Source organism: Pipistrellus hanaki (assembly GCF_964339955.1).
Source record: "Pipistrellus hanaki genome assembly, chromosome: 3".
Lineage (NCBI taxonomy): Eukaryota > Metazoa > Chordata > Mammalia > Chiroptera > Vespertilionidae > Pipistrellus > Pipistrellus hanaki.
In genome coordinates this window covers 52,423,664-52,441,491 of record NC_140505.1, presented here as the reverse complement: position 1 = coordinate 52,441,491, position 17,828 = coordinate 52,423,664, and the positions used below count along the sequence as shown (strand labels likewise).

Here is a 17,828-nt window from a genome sequence, read left to right as displayed (position 1 = left end):
TCTGAGGAGTGTAATAAAGCAAAGCACACAAAATGAGGAATGCCTGTATTTATACAAATTCTGGCATGTTTTCTTTCGTTTTCTCTCTGCATTATTGCCTTACATGAAAATGCATTCATTCGATGCATGTGTTTTTCTACCTTATAACTGGGTGAGATGAAAAATAATTAATTATTATGAGGTCTGTAGAAAGCCCTTAGATCCTCATGTGTTATGGAAATCATTAGGCTCTTGTCTAAATTTCAACTAGAACTTGGAGAGTTATCTATGTACACATCTATTCTTTAAAAACTTATTTCAATGTTTCTTTGCTATGTGCTAACCACTGTGCTAGGCACTGCACAATGGCAGTGGGATGTCACAGTAGTCAAGTCTATTATGTGTGGATAAACAGGAATGTGCATTAAGATGCAAAAAAAAAAAAAAAAAAAAAAAAAAAAAAATCAAACACTGTAGCCTGGGCTGAATCCACATGAAAACAGTCAGGGACCTTTGATCTCAGTTTAACACATTCGGTGACTTTCTCTTGCAGTAATTGGATCTATCAACTTGAATGAACGTGATGCTCATATTAAGGTATGTCCACTGCACTGATTGAAAATGTACATTTCAAACATGGTACTTACTCTGAGAGGAATGGTACTCTAAGACAACGGTATAAGAAAAGGAGTGGTTGGACCACTAGAAACTGCTGAGAACTGTCATTTTCATGGTTTAACTTGGGCAAGTAACCTAACCTTGTTAGGTCATCTGTAAAACTGGGATAATAATCAGCTGTTCCTAGGTTTCCTTGGAGAATTCAATTTATAAATTCAAGAAGAAACTAGGCTGTTTTGCAATTCTGTGGCTGCAACAATTGGATGGCCATAGATCATTACAGATGTATGTGAAAACTACAAATCAAAATAAGTTTACTTTCTCTCTTAGAAGAACAAGTGGTATATGGATGTTTCTCATCAGCTTATGGTGCTTCAAACATATCTGTAAAGCACGAAGTTTTCAATGAGACATGTAAATATTTTTCATATCTTCTCTGAAAACCTCTGAAACCACCTTGTGTATTTCATTTAAGATGAAAAAAATTAAAATTGAGCAGCTATGTGTGAAATTTCCTTCAAAACACAAAGCCTACAAATTTGCATCAAAATAAAAAAAAATCAAGTCTGCTTAATTAAAACCTTGACACCATCAACCTCTTTTAATTATGTACGTGTTAAAGAGACTGGCATCCTGGGATACCAACTGGGATACCAACTTAAAACCAGTATGCATTTTTCGTGTCTCTGGTGTGTATACATGTGCAATTCACAGAAGGGGTAAAAGAGGAAGGAAAGAAACAATTTAACATTTCTCTAGACACAAATCTTTTTCACACTTTTAAAACAGGAACAGGGCACAGTTCTATTTGCAGAATAGAAATTTAGGCCAGAATGTTTTCTCTCTCTTTTAGGTCTAAATTTCAATAGATGCGTTCTTTTTAAGAAACAAAGACTTTTACAATAAGTGCTACTTAGAAAACACCATTCTAAAGCTCGACTACTGGTTGCTTGGATGCATTCTATAGACCATATGGGACAAATGGGGGAGGAACCGGCTGTTTACCCCTCTCCTCTATGGTGTATACATTTCGCACTACAGCGACTGCTTTTCTTTACATGTTAGTTCTTGTTGTCTTCACTAGCCTGCGCCTATTCCCAACTTCTTTTCTAATGTGGAACTCAGCAGCTCTTTGTTCTCATTGTGTCTATCCTCTCCCTTTCTTTGTGTTGCAGGGATACTGCTACCCGCATCTGCCACTGAGCATGCGGAAAAAAATCCTTCAATAGATTCTTTTAGTTAGGACTTTTCAGTAGTCTTATTCCACTTCTCCAGGTTTTAGTAATAACCAGAGAATCCAGAAGATAAACCGAAACTTGGAAAGGTGATGGGTGATACAGGTGGTTTGGTGGTGGGCTAGCCAGCTGGAAGGAAGGTTCTGGGTAATTATGCACACATGCTTATCTAATTTACTGAAGCTCTCACTAAGCAGGTTAAGTACAGAGCACCCACTTCACACAGAAGCTAGAGATACAGTTTGACAACCGAGAAGGCACGAGTGTTTCTGAGCAGGTAGACACAGAGACACCTCTACGACCAACTGATACAATGTGTTTGTGTGTCCAGAGCCATGCGATTCATTGTCACAAAGATTGGTGTGTCAAGTCCCCCGAGTCAGCCCTTCCCAAGGTATCAGAGGATGAGAACTAGTTGTGTGCACTTTTCTCAGAATGAAATCTATGACTTCTATCTGATTGTGTTAGACATTTAAAATGCTAAGTCAACAGTGATTGAAGAACACTGGATTCAATTCTTCTGCTTTAAAGCCTCTCCTTCCTCGTCTTAAAGCAGGTTTGCAGATGTGTTTCCACAAGATGTAAGAAACAGGTGAGTTAGGGGTAGAGTTCTGAGGGTTTCTGTTTTTTTGTCCCCCCGCAAACCTGACCTTAATAGCTTGTAAATTATGTAACAGGTGGAGCTACTACACAATTTTACTCATGTGTCTGGCGTCATGACTTTCATCTGTTTTAGTCACTGCTTGCACGGCCAAGTCTTACCCAGGTGTCAGGCGCAGAGTGGGTGCTGTTTTGTTTAATTAATACATATGGTATGAGAAACGATCGTTTTATTGGGGCAAACGTTGGTGGCAATAAAATAGTTCAAATTAGACTATTCTTGAATAAACTGAAGTGAACATTTGTTTCTTTAGCAATTGGTCACTTTCCCTCTCTCAGTGAGGGGGATTTCTTCTTTCTCTTTGGCCTCCCCTCTCCCACCATTTTGCTCCTGTATCACCCATTTAGTGCAGTGTTTCCCAAACTTCTCTCATGATGAGAATCACCTGGTGGAGTTGTTAAAATTCAGATTCCTGAATCCCAACTAAGAAGTGCTAAACTAGAATTTTTGGGAACATATAGATAAAATTGTATGCTTAGAGCACTAGTTAACAACTCCACCAGGTGATTCTCATCATGAGAGAAGTTTGGGAAACACTGATTTAGTGGATTGACAGCATCGTTTCAAAGCCTTTCTTGTTCCCTGAATTTACTTTTCGGTGCTTAGGGTAACAGGCCCTTGCCTTTTGATTTCCTATGGGTTTCCTTAGCTAGTGGCTAGCAGCCAATGTCGCTAAGCCAACAGTGTTTTTGGAAGGTTAACAAACCTGAGGGAGGGCTCGAGGTGCAGCCTCCCAGGGCTTGCACCTGCAGCAGCGGATTCCCCCGGCTCCGGGAGGCTCGCCCCGAGCACTCCTCCCCGGGGCGGGAGGAAGTGCCTCTGGCGGGAAAGTTCCGTCCGGGTCCAATCAGGCACCTGGGATTAGGTAGCCTGGGCGGTGCAGAGGCCCCGCCCCTCGGAAGCCTCGCACCCCCGGCCGCTCCTCCACCCCCAGGCCCCGCCCACCGGCGCCCGCGCCCCGCCCCACCCCGGGGCCGCAACTAAAACCCGGAGCCGCGCGGGCGCCCAGGGGACCGGAGGGCCGCTCTGAGCATGTGCAGAGCAGCTCGGCGGCGGCGGCTGCCTCGGCCCGAGCCCGGGGCCCGGTGCTGATGCGAGCATCCCGCTCCGCCCCAGCCGCAGCCCCAGCGCGCTCGGCCCCGCCGGCCGGGGAAGCCGGGAAGGAGCCGTAGCCTCGCCGCGGCCGGAGGGGCCGGCAGGACGGTGCGCGCAGCCCGCCTGAGCCGCGGCGCTCGCGGGGCCCGAGATGATGGCGGAGCAGGTGACATGCGCCTCGGCGGGGGGCGGCTCCGGCGCGGGCTCCTCCGGGCCGGTGGTGAACGCCGAGCTGGAGGTGAAGAAGCTGCAGGAGCTGGTGCGCAAGCTGGAGAAGCAGAACGAGCAGCTGCGGAGCCGGGCGGCCAGCGCGGCCGCCGCCCCGCACCTGCTGCTGCTGCCGCCGCCGCCGCCGCAGCCCGCCGCGCCGCCCCCCGCCGGGGCCTGCAGCCCGCTGGGCCCCCGGAGCCCCCCGGCCGCCGCCGCCGCCCCGGGGGCCCTGGGGCTCGGGCTGGCGCTGGGCTCCGCTGGCAGTGGGAGCGGCGGGAGCGGCGGCAGCAGCCCCGCTTTCCCGGGGACCTTCTGCCTGCCCAGCCCCGCGCCCTCCCTGCTCTGCAGCCTGGCGCAGCCCCCCGACGCGCCCTTCGTCTACTTCAAGCCGGCCGCGGGCTTCTTCGGCGGCGCGGGCGGCGGCGGGCCGGAGCCGGGGGGCGCGGGGCCGCCGCCGGGGGTGCCCCCTGCGCCGCCCTCCCCGCCCCCCACGCCGCTGGACGAGGTGGAGCCGCTGGACCTGGAGAGCCTGGCAGCCTGGCGCGCCGAGGACGACTGCACCTGGTACTGCCGCGCTCCGCTCCCCGCTCCCCGCCCGGGACCCTGGTCCCCTGGCCGCCGAGGCCCCGGAGGGCGGGGAGGGCGTGGGCTGGGGGAGAGGGGCGGGCGGGCGGGCTCGCCGGGGCCCCCGGACTTGGTGGCCTGGCAGGTGCCAAGTTGGGCGCGGAAAGGAGGCTTAACTGGAGGGCGGAAACCTTGCTTCCATCCAGCAGCTCCCGCCCTGCAGAAGGGGATGAACTGGTCCCTCCCATCTCCTTGCATTCTGCTGCTGCTCTGCTGATTTTTGGGGTCTCAAGCTCCCCCTTTTGCGTTCATTGAAAAACCCATGCTGTTTTGTCCTTTTGTTACTCGGCATTGCTCCTTTTCCCAGGTTTTTTTTTTTTTTTTTTTTTTTTTTTTTTTTTTTTGTAGTGGCGGGGGATGGGTAGGGGTTGGCATCAGCCTGTCACTGTTTCTGTTCTTTCTTCCCACGCCAAGGCTGGATGGGGTTCGCGTGTGGTCCCCCCTCCCGTGGCAGACCAGGCTGCTTAGCTTTGGAGCTCTCCTTAGAGAGGGTTCCTTCCCTCTATGTTGTGCTGCCTTCTGTCCATCCCCTGCATTTTCATTGATAGCTTCTCATTTCAGAGGCTGACTTTGTGTGTGTGTGTGTGTGTGTGTGTGTGTGTGTGTGTGTGTGTGTGTTTAAGGTAGTTTTCCTATCCATAATGTTGTAAAAAAAAAAAAAATTGGAGGCTTTTTAAGGGATGGAGTGGGCAGCTTGAGGACACTTTATTGCCTAGCAACCAAGGAACTTTCTTTAATTTTTGAAATTAAACTGTTGATTGAAGGAAAGTGAGATTCGAGGAACGTATTTTTTTATTTGTCAGAAACTTGAAGTTATCAAAAAATGTGAGGCTGGCAGAACTTATTTTTCGGTTGAAATCTTGTTAGCTCTTTCTGCTTCCCATCAGCGAGGCACTTTGGAGGGATTCTAATTCTTTTTATTGTTTATTTTTCATGCAACTTACTCATGGAGTAATAATGTCCTTTCTTCCATCACTAGAGGTGGGGATGTGGTCAGGTGAGTAGAAGCTTCAGATAGGGTGGAACTTAGGCTCATTCCAGGGAAAGTGAACAGCACTCTCCTCCACACAGCAATGACATGAAGAGCTGCCATCCCTCTTGTATCGTGGTTTTTAAAGTGTAGGACCCTTCCTGCTTTGGCAAGTTGGGCTGTCCTTGCTTCCTTTGTCTTCCTATTGCATGATTGCACGGGAGGGGCTTGGAAATGGAGAACCTTACTGGTTTCCTTTTGGGAACGGCGCTGTTCCTTTTCCCTTAACTCTTCTGTAAAGTGCACTCACTAGTAATTGGTTTGCCTCTGAGAACCAAAATGCATGGAGCACATTCATATGTAAGGCATTCATCCTCCTTGTCAGTACTTTATTCTTTGGTGGTAACTCAAGTTGTAAAGATCAAGACAACTTACTACTTTCTGAAACTTCAAGCCATTCTTTTTAGAAGCTGCACCTTTATTTTTGTGGAACCCAAGTGTATTGTAACTCAGTTTCAGCCTGAATATGGTACTGGAAAATGCTCTGTTGGTGGTTCTTAGGTTATCACTAACTATAAGACCTTATACCACTCTCATTATTTTGGGTTTAGTCCCCATTTGATCTTTTCTGGAGATATGTACTTAAGTCATGGAAATGAACTTGTTTGCATTTTTTGATGGGGATTAATTATGTGCCTTCAAATATTAGCATTTTAAAAATTATGATGCTATTACTATTTTATAAGTATGTTAGATTGATGATAGTGTATACATAGCTAATATGCTTTTAATATTTCCTCTTTTGAATGGATTTCTATCATCATTAGTTATTATCCAACTATTGGTAGTATTTGATATCTAGACTTTCCTTTTGTAGTTTATTTTTCAATCAAAATAGCATTGAAATAACTTGACAAAATAATCAGGTGAATCCACCTAAGTAGGTATCAGCACTTTAGATGGTTTGGAGTGAATTTAAATTGTAGTAGGTTCTACTAATTTACTCCTCAATCATATAGGTGAGTAGGTAAATCTTGCCTTGACACTACAAATGTTTTTACAGACAAATGGCAGAGTACTCTATAAATACTGTATCTTCTTCAAAACAACCCTAGGAATAGAATCCCAGGTGGAAAAACAGGGAGGGATCATTAATCTTATTGGGATGGATGTAAACATTTTTTTTTAAGGTCACCTGATTTACAGGAAACTTTCTATCACAGCATTTTATGCACTGAGATATTTTTGTATTGTAATATTTGTGCCTTTTGATGAATAAATAGTCACCAGGGTTTAACCCATTTGTTAATGCTTGCAAAGCTCTCTAAAATTCCAACATCACTGCAAACTATTTCCCTGTTTTGTGGTCTCTTTTCCAAACAGTTATTTAACCTATCCATATTTTCTATCTATAACAAAGCAACACAATTTTAATTTAAGAAGAATGATGTGTTTTGCTTTTCATTTTGATGAAAAGTTTCAAAACAAAACAGTTGGCTTATTTCTTCAAATACTTATCTCAGTCAAATTTAAAATATTTAATTTCACCATAACATCACCTAGTTATCTTAGCACAGTGCTGCTAGAATGAAATGTCTCAGAAAATTAAAGTTGACTGTGGTTCCAGAACCTTAATTCTTAAGTCCAGTTATTATAGTCCCATACCATAGTGTGTCGGCTCCCTTATTTCACTGTTAAGGAACTGAAGTTCTTAAATGAAATGACTTATGTAAGCTCTTGCAGTTATGTACCAAAATAATTAAGACCAAAATCCAGATTGTTTTCACAGATTCAGAAGTGTTTATACCATTGAGAATTTCCCTCAGCTTTGATGTGACCCATTAGTGGGCTATAAAGTCAGTGTAGTGGATTGTCAGCATTTTTTTTTTTTAATGAAGTGCTGTAGAATATAAAATCAGAGTGTATTCTATCTTACAATACAAACTTGTCTTGAGTAAACTTATTTTAGTTTTACATGTGTGTGACCTGGGTTGAAATAGTAAATGTATTTGTGCATTGTGGTCAGAGTTAGAAAACCCCCCAAATTGTACTGTTTGAAAGCAAAATGAACTTGGTGAAAACAGGTGAGAAAGCAAGAGTAAACACTGGGAAAAGTCAGTTCTTGTACACCTCAACCGGGAAGATAAGTCTGTATTCAGAAAATGCCAAGATAAAAACATGCCAGCTAATACATACAGTGTTTTATGTATTGCATAAAACAAGGCCGTTATTTTAGAGGAGTGGTAATTAGCAGAATATTGTGTAAAGGGATGTGGCAGGGATTTTAACCTTGTCCAACTGGAAGGGACAGGAGGAAAGTTCATAATTCTAGAAGGAAAAAAGGTTATGTGTACAGAGTAAAGAAAAATTAATGAATGAATATTCATCTTCCAAGTGTAGCACCAAGACCTCAGACAGCTGGCTAAAATCCTTGCCAATTTTCCATCAAAGCTGTTGAATGCCTTGTACTGTACATATGGCACAGCTAAATTAGACCACCTAAACTATTTTTTTCTCCCCATAATTGATTTTCAGTGGAAAGACCAGAGGGTGCTTCACTTTCTGACAATGGTAATTGAAAACAGCAGTGTTTTCTAGGAGCCAAAAGGAGTTGACTGAAATATGTGCTGATGTGTCTTTAAAATGAGTAACTTCAAAATACTTCAAGGAGACACTGAAATAGAAGTTTAGACTTAACTGTGGATGGAGAGGAGAGAGTCTGCTATAGGACAGTTGAGTAACTAAAATTTAGATGTCATATATCCTTGTATAGCTTAGTGTGGTAGTACCTTTCTTTTGCAATGGCTGATCAGTTTGACCCTAGCCAGGTGTTTGTTCATTAAACACTGTTTAATTTGACTAGGGATTGATTGATTTTGCTTATTGATGTTTTAGCTTTCCTTAAAACTTGTGATTGAATTCTCTTAAAATTACTTAGAAAATTGCTACATTTATTTTTTTAGAGACAGGTAGGTGTGTGTGTGTGTGTGTGTGTGTGTGTGTGACAGAGAGAGAGAGAGAGAGAGAGAGAGAGAGAGAGAGAGAGAGAGAATATACAGATACAGCTATAGATTGATATAGGTAGATAGATAGATAATTGCTTTAACATTTGCTTTTGTATTATCTGGAGAAAGATGACTTTAGAACCAAAAAATTTACTTCAGAATAATAGAGATTTTTTTTTTCTGGGCAGTAATAATACTTTATTTGAAGCATTATAATGGGCTTTGTGTTACTTCTGACTTCCTAGAGTTAGCACATGAATTAAGTCTAGGGTCATATATGGAAAAGAAGATAGTATATGACAAAGTTCATTTTCTAGCCATGTGCTTTTGGAAGTTATTGAAGTAAAGTTCAAGAAAATCAGAGTGGGACATTTCAAATATTCTTGCCAGACTCAATTATACTATCAATTAAACAATAGAAATTGAAAGAGTAGTTTCAACTAGGGAGGTATGTTGTGTTAATGATGGCAAAATAGGGCATTGTAAATGTAGCTGGAATCGCAATGACCATGAATGAGGCAATTTTTTTAATGACTTTTTAGAAGATTAGACCAGTTAGGAGAAATTCAGGTTTTTCTTTGTTTACCCAATTTTAGAGATATATTGTACTCAAGGAGTTTGTAGCTGTAGGATCTAACTGCCATTTTTCTTCTTTATTAAATTCAGCTGTAGTCCCAGCTGTAGAAAGAGTAGGCTTGAGGCTATCTGGGCTACATTGGTTGGAGACTAACTCTGAAAATAATCACTTGTTTTAATGCCATATATTTACATAGAGCTTCCAGAGTTTTATCAAAGTAATACAATAAATAGGATGTACATAGTTCAGGACTCACCTCAGCAAGGCTCATTACAGAAAGCAGCATCCTCTATTCATTCCTGCCTTCGAGGCCTCCACATTAGGCAACACTTTGTACTCTTCTACCTGTTTCTTTTGTTCCTCTCAGGTCTTTATACAACAGGAACTTAGGCATCTGTCGACTTGTTTTGGAAGGAGCACTCTCCCCCTCATCCCTAAACCACCATATCTCCTTTCCCTTCTCATGTTTTCTATAATTTTTGTATTAAATCACTATAATGCCTGTATTATTATAACTCTTATTAGCTGAACCCCGTTAATTGTATCTTACATTTATTGTCTCGCATCCCTTTGTTCCTCGAAGAGTTAATAATGGTCTCTCTTTTTTCCTCCTTCACTTTCTTTAACCTATTATTATTATTTATCCAAATACTACTGGAGCCATTAAATTGCTCAGTAAGCCCAAACACATTTGTTAATCTTTTAAACCTGTCTTTAAAAATGTAGGCGGTTTTTAGCTCAGTGGATAGAATGTTGGCCTATGGACTGAAAGGTCCCAGGTTTGATTCCAGTCAAGGGCACATGCCCAGGTTGCAGGCGATCTCCAGTAGGGGGTGTGCAGGAGGCAGCTGATCAATGATTCTTTCACCACTTCGATATTTCTATCTCTCTCTCCCTCTCCCTTCCTCTCTGAAATAAATAAAAATGTATTTTTTAAAAATGTATTTTGTAGTGCCATTTCTTCTGGAACTCTTAAGCCCATTGCTCCAATCTTTACTGTTTGCTTCTTAGGCTGGATGCCCAGTATTATTGTCATGCGAATTCCTTAGGTTTCATTCCTGAATAGGATCTCTTATTTCTTAAATTATTTGTCTTCCTATTTAATTTATTCTTACAGGTGGGGCACAGCCTCCATTAGCTTTTTGAGAAAGGGCACATGTATGAGAAGTACACTTTGAAAAACTGCATATTTTGAAAATGTCTTTATTTTCTCATACAATATTCATAATTGGGCTGGGTATAAAAGACTAAAAGTCAGTCATTTTCCCCTCATGTTTGAAGGCATTGTTCCATTTTGTTCTAATTTTTATTACTTTCTAGATACTGAAGTGCACTGTGGTTTGGATATATAATCCTTCCTGACCCTTTCCCCCCCCCCCAGCTTTTTTTTTTATCCCTAGTATTCTACAATATCACATTGTACCTTGTATGGGCCTCTTTACTCATTTATTGTACTGGACATTTGTAGTACTTTCACTGTAACTCAATGGCCTACCTTTAGCCCTCAGAAATTTTCTGCTTTTTCCCCCCCCATAACCTACTGTGTGTGTCTTGTGTCTGTGTATGTGTGTGTTCGCATGTGCTTTAGAACTTGCAATCAGGTCTAGGTCTACCTGGTGCAGCCATTTAATTGTATCTACATTGTAAATCTGTGTCTTTGTTTTGCTTCTGGGAGACTTCTTCAACTTACTTTTCCAAACTGACTTACTGAATATAATAGTTTCATTTTCTAAGAATGAAGAAATTATATATTTTTAATATCCTGTTTTTGTTTTATGAATGTAACATATTCTCTCAGATGATCGTATATAATAAAAGCCTAATATGCTATGTCTGTTCAACCAATCAAAGCGTATTTCTCCTCAGTTCTTTTCACCCCCCTCCACTTTTAGTCTCAGGGTTTCATTTAAAAGGGATATTCCAAATATCTGGTATCATTGGTATTCTGTTCATATCCAAAGGATGTATTGGAATTGATCTAAAATTCTGCAGGGGTGGAGTTTTTGGACTGGTATACTTTATTAAGTGATTGGGTGGATAGCAGTTCAAGTTTCAGTATCTTTGAGTCTTCTCATGGGCTTTTCTGTCTTTTGAGACATAAACTTTTCATACTCCTGGAAGTTAATAAGGAAGGCAGTCAGTTCCAGGGATGGAAAGGGTTCTAACCCATAGACCATCACTTACTCTGCTTCAGTAAGGTTCTTCATCCCTCCTCAAACTACATTTGATGTGCCTGAAGTCAGAGCTTCTCCAGCTCGGCTATCCCTGTCGTAAGCCTCTGGTCTTAGGTTGTGACGGAGAAGTGGTGCTGGGACTGGCTGTTCTGGGGTAGAGTCGGGACTCTTGGGTTCCAGTTGTTCCCTATGCAGACTTGCAACTGAATTCCCAGCTTTCAGTCACATGATCTGTGTTCTAGGAACTTCATGGTGGGGGTTAGACAAATAGCATGGATGGAAATAGAGTATGAACAACAGAAACCCCCATAAATAAATATGACAGAGTGAGTAACATAGTAATCAGATGTGCCTGTGGAAAGTGAGCATTGCTTTTGAATTTGCTGTGTGGCTGTGTGGTCAAACGAAAGAACTAGATTACATAGGCTCTGAGAGATGGAGGAAACCTTCCTGTGGAGTTCCCCTACAAGCAAAAAAGAAAAAGAACAAACCGACACCTCCCCCCAAAAATTAACGAAAAACCTCTATCAAAAAAAAAAAAAAAAAATGGTGTGAGGATCTGAAGCCCTGGGGCACGCTGGTGGGTGGAAGCTTCCTAGTGGCAGAAGATGAGAGCTTTTGCCCCTCGTGAACCTAGAGGTAATGGGCAGGAAGTGCTTCAGAGAGTAGCTTCACATGGCAGCTGAGAAGGATTTGAGAAGAAGCAAAGGCTCAGACAGTGACGGTGACTTGTATTTTTATTGAACAGTGAGGACGTTTTTTATTCACTTAAAGCCTAAAGATAAGGAAGTTTCTCACTTGACTAATTTAGTGGCTCATTTATGTCAGGGCTGTGGCACCTGCTTCTTTCTGATTGACCTGTGTGGGAGATGGCTACTTGAGTCTCAAGAATATTGAGGGACAATTCCTATCTCATGACTTTTATTTTAAAAAACTTTATTAAGGTTGAATGTAAACAGCATGTGCTATTTGATAGGTTTCGATATGTGGTCCACCCATGAACTGTCACCACAATCAAGAAAGTGGCTCTGTCCCCATACCAACTGTCTTTGTGGCCTTTGTCTTCTCTCTCTCCTGATGCTGCTTGCTTCTCCAGCCCAGGCAACCAGTGATCTTTCTGTCTGGATCGGTTTGCATTGCCTATACAGTTAGAGGCATGCAATCATATAGCATGTACTCTTTCTTTCATTTATTTGTGTTTGTTTGGCTTTTTACAATCAAAATAATTATTTTTAAATGCATCTGTGTTGTTCCTTGAATCAACATATATAATTCATTCCTTTCATTGTGAGAGCTATTCAGTTGTATGGACATAACAGTTTATCTAGTCATCTTTTTTTTTTTTTTAATATATTTTTATTGATTTCAGAGAAGGGAGCGGGAGAGAGAAATAGAAACATCAGTGATGAGGGGGAATCATTGATTGGCTGTCTCCTGCACGCGCCCTACTGAGGGTCAAGCCCACAACCCGGGCAGGTGCCCTTGACCAGAATCTAACCTGGGACCCTTCAGTACTCAGGCTGACTCTCTATCCCCTGAGCCAAACCGGCTAGGGTATCTATTCATCTTTTAATGAATAGTTGGGTTGTTTTCAGTTTTTGGCTATTACAAGCAAGTCTTTGTTATGGACACATGCATTCATGCCTTTATATGCTAAATACTTAGTGACTTTTGAATGGCTGAAATGGAGAGTAAAAAATGTTTACTTTTTTAAGAAGCTGCTATAATCTTTTCCAAAGTGGTTGTGCCATTTTGCATTTCTACCAGCAGTGTGTCAGTTTCAGTTGCTCCACATTTCTGTGACTGGTCTTATTAATTTTAGCCATCTGATGTAGTAGCTCATTGTTGTTCTAGTTTGCATTTCCCTAATGACAAGCATATTTTCTGTTTGCTGTTTGCCATCCATACATTTTCTTTGGTGAAATGTTTGCTCAAATCTTCTGTCCATTTTTAAAAATTGGGTTTCTTATATATAGTCTACATACAAGTTTTTTAAACCAGATATATGATTTGCAAATATTTTCTTTCACTCTGTGGTTCATCATTTGTTTTTTTAATGGTGTCTTTTCAAAGAGCAAAAGTTTTAAGTTTGAAGTTTAATTGGTAATTTTTTCTTTTAAGGATTATGCTTTCAGTATAAGAAATTATATCTAAGATTAAATATTTGCCAACCCAGGCTACAAAGACTTTCGCCTGTGATTTCTTCTAAAAATGTTGTAGTTTCAGGTTTTACATTTTTGTCTGTCATCTGTTTTGTGTTAACTTTGAATATTGTGGGAAGTATGGATCAAAGTTTATTTTTGCATATGGATATCCATGTTCCAGCTCCATTTGTTCAAAAGATGATCTTTTCTGCATTGAATTGTCTTTGTAATTTGCCAAGAATCGGTAATCCATCTATGTGTAGCTCTGTTTCTGGACCATCTCTTTTTGCCTATTGATCTATTTCTCTTCATGCCATGTTGAAATTGTCTTCATTACTTTAGCTTTGTAATGAGTCTCAGTCAGCAATAGCTGTCTAACTTTGTTATTTTATTTCTAAAGGTTATTTTGACTATTCTTGGATCTTTGCAATTCCATGTGAAATGTAGGGTCAGCTGTTACATTTATGCAAAAAGCCTTTTGAAATTTTGATTGGGATTTTGTGTTAAATAGATAGCTCAATTTAAGAATAATTGACATCTTAATATTTAATCTTCTGACCCATAAATATTTTATTAATATTTAGTGGGAGAGGGAGGGAGGGAGGGAGGGAGAGAGAGAGGGAAAAAAGGAGGGATAGAGGAAGTGGTGAGGAAAAGAGAGGAGGAGGAGGAGGAGGAGGAGGAGGAGGAGGAGGAGGAGGAGGAGGAGGAGGAGGAGGAGGAGAGAGAAAGAGAAATAGATGTGAAAATGAAACATTCATAGGTTGCCTCTTGTACAAGCCCCACTGAGGTTTGAGCCCAAAACCCAGGCATGTGTCCTAGCCAGGAATCGATCCAACAACCTTTTGGTGCATGGGCCAATGCCTAACCAACGGAGCTACATCTTTCAGGGCCTGACCCATAACTATTGTCTCCCCGTTTATTTATATCTTTAATTTATCTCAAGAGTATTTTGTAGCTTTCAGTGTATAGGTCTTGTCATCCTTTGTCAGATTTATCCTTATGCATTCTGTGTGTGTGTGTGTGTGTGTGTGTGTTTTATGGTAGTCTAGGTGGAAAGTGAAATTTCAAAAATACTGATTGTTGCTACTATTATATAGAAACACAGTTAACTTTTATACATTGATCTGGTATCCTACAAACTTGCTAGAAAATTCCCTTATTAGTTCTAGTGTCTTTTATGTATAATAGATTCCTCAGCATATACAATATATATATATATAATTTTTTTTTTCATGTCATCTGTGAATAGACAGTTTTACTTCTTCCTTTCCAGAGTAGCTGTTTTTATTTATGGTCTGATTGCACTAGCTAGAACCTCCAGCCCTCGTCTTGCTCTAAAATTAGGGGAAAAGCATTCATGGTACTTCATTACAGATGCTGTATTTGTACACGTGTTTAATGCGATCAAGGATGTTTCCTTTATTCCTAACTTGCTGAGAGCTTTTATCAGGAATGGATGCATTATGCTTTAGTCTTTGAGATCATTATATGGTTTTTCTATTTTAGTGCATATGATAAGTTACATTTATGTTTGACGGGGAAGCCAACCTTTCATTCCTGGGATAAACCCTACTTGGTAATAATGAAGTATGCCTTTTATATATGGTTGAACTCAATTTGCTAAACTATTTAGAATTTTTGCTTCTCTGGTTTCAGTATCAGTAACACTGACATCATAGGATATGTTAGGATGTGTTTCTTTTTCTTTCTTTTTTTTTTTTTTTTTTTTTGGTAGAGTTTGTGAAGAATTGATATTCTTATGTATTTGATAGAATTCAGTGGTGAAAACTTCTGGGTCTGGACTTTGTGGGTAGGTTTTTGTAATTTTCCATCCTTTTAGCCAACATGTTTATGTTTAAAGTGTAAATATTGTAGGCAGCACATAATTGGTTTTTTTGTGACCCATTTGAAAATGAGGAGAATATTACCCACATACCCATCAGAATATTTCCCCTTAGTTTTTATTGGGTAAGATGGTGTCTATGGCTTGTGCCTAAACCAGTCACTGGGCAAACAGGAATAATGGGGTTACTGTGATTGGCTTAGCCCAGTGCACCCATCCTCAGTGTGTCTCCAAACAGCAGTATCAGGATCTCCTGGGAAGTGGTTAGACATTTCAAGTTCTTAAACCCCATCCCAAAACCTACTGAATATGGTAGGTTAGACTTGCCTGCAATCAGGTGTTAGTAATGTTTGTTTCAACAAGCCCTCTAAGAGATTTCAACGCACCAAAGATTGAGAACAACTGGCCTAGACCAGTGGTCGGCAAACTTAATAGTTAACAGAGCCAAATATCAACAGTACAACGTTTGAAATTTTATTTGTGAGCCAGATTTTTTAAACTTAAACAACTTCTAATGCCACTTCTTCACAATAGACTCATCCAAGCCCCATGTGGCTCGCGAGCTGCAGTTTGCCAACCACGGGCCTAGACTAACCTTTTCTTGGGGATCTAGAGAGTTACCTAGTACTGGACAGCTCAGGAGTCCTTTAGCAGGGGAGGGTGAATAGGATGGAGTTACATAAGTAGGCGATGGTCTTGTCCCAGTAGACGGAGGTGGGGCCCAGGAATAGAAATTTTTAACTAATCAATATACTCTTGATGAAGGCAGGTTGTCCACATTCTCAGGGAATAATGATATATTAGGATTACTATTAAATCGATTAAAGCAGATATTTTAGAATCCTCATTTGCAATAGGAGTTAGATTGTATCCTACTGGTACATTGGGCCTGCTGCCTGGTTTATATGGCGGGTCAGCTAAGTTTTTACATTATTATTTTTTTATACTGCCTCCTTTGAACCTCACCACACTATTGTCTGTGTCCATGGGCTATGCATATGTGTTCTTCAGCTAATCCCTTCACATTTCTTAATCCAGTCTCCCTTACCCTCCTCCCCTCTGACATTTGTCAGTCTGTTCTATGTATCCATGCCTCTGATTCTCTGTTGTTCATCAGTTTATTTTGTTTGTTAGATAGATTCCATATATTAGTGAGATCAGATGGTATTTGCCTTTCTCTGGATGGCTTATTTCGCTTAGCATAATCTCCAGGTCCATCCAGGTTGTCTTAAAGGGTAAGAGTTTCTTCTTTTTTATAGCAGCATAGTTGGTCCATTGTGTAAATGTACCACCTATTTTTAAAATATGTATTTTAAAATATGTTTTTATTGATTTCAGAGAGGATGGAGAGGGAGAAGGATAGAAAATCAATGAAGAGAGAGAATTATTGATCAGCTGTCTCCTACTCACCTCCTACTGGGGATGGAGCCTGAAACCCAGGCATGTGTTCTATTGGTAATCAAACCATTACCTCCTGGTTCATTGATCAACACTCAACCACTAAGTCACTGATGGGCACTTGAGCACTTTCCAGATCTTAGCCATTGTAAATAATGCTGCTATGAACATAAGGTGCATATATTCTTTCTGACTGGTATTTCGGGATTCTTAGGACATATAATCAGAAGTGGGATTGTTGGGTAAAAAGGCAGTTCCATATTATAATTTTTTGAGGAAAATCCATGCTGTTTTCTGCAATGGCTACATTAACCTACATTCCGGTTCTCTTTTTCTCCACATCCTTGCCAGCACTTGCTTGTTACTTTACTAAATGGTTGAAAAAAATAAAAAGAATCCTATTTCATGACATCTGAAAATCAGCTTTTAATGTATATAAAACTGTTATTTTAGGTAAAGTTTATAGGAACTTATTCATCTGCATATCATCTATGATGTTTTTGGACTGCAATATATAGAATCGAGTGATTGTGACAAAGCCTGGCCTACAAAACCTAAATGCTTACTAGCTGGCCTTTTACAGAAAAAGTTTGCCCATCCCTGACTTAAAAGAATAATTTACCAATGCACAGTATATCCCCCAACCATCATGGATAACTGATAAATTACTCTAGTAGGTGGGAGTCCTGACTATAAATAGTAAAAGAGTGAATAATGAAGTGTTTCAAGAAAGTGCAGTCATTAGAATTATGGTAACTTTGAAGGAATATTACTTTAATGAGATTTGTAATTAGAATGCAGCTTTGTAAAATAAGGTCAATTATTAGTCAGTGATTATAATTTTCTTTTTTTAGTTAACTATTGGTTAATCCTCAAGATAAACCTTTTTATTTAACCTTATGACTGAAATTCTAAAATTTATCTTAGCACAGTATATCAATGAGAGGAAATCTTTTAACTTATAGTGCCTCCTTGTTATTTTGAGTCCTACCCATTATTAAGTAACTCGAGGCCCAGTGCACAAAATTCACGAGGGGGGATCCCTCAGCCCAGCCTGTGCCCTCTCACAGTCTGAGAGCCCTCGGGGGATGTCCCATGGGGAGCAGGTCTAAGTCACACATTCTTAGTGCTGCCACAGAGGCAGAGAGGCTCCTGCCATCGCTGCCATGAGCCCGGGCAGTGCTCCCTCTGTGGGAGCGCACTGACCACCAGGGGGAAGCTTCTGCATTGAGCGTCTGCCTCCTGGTGGTCAGCATGTGTCATAGCAATCCATCATTCTGCTATTTGGTCAA

The 17,828-nt window shown here is 41.0% G+C and overlaps 1 protein-coding gene across 2 annotated transcripts in view; it reads left to right on the top strand.

Moving 5' to 3' along the window:
• Nucleotides 1–3,604: 3,604 nt before the first annotated feature.
• SLAIN1 (SLAIN motif family member 1) overlaps nt 3,605–17,828 on the top strand; it is a 58,725-nt gene continuing 44,501 nt past the window's right edge. For both annotated transcript variants that reach the window (XM_084877123.1, XM_084877122.1), the window contains exon 1: nt 3,605–4,362. In XM_084877123.1, coding sequence (XP_084733249.1) covers nt 3,740–4,362 — 623 coding nt within the window. In that variant the 5' untranslated portion in view covers nt 3,605–3,739. The remainder of the gene's footprint in view (nt 4,363–17,828) is intronic.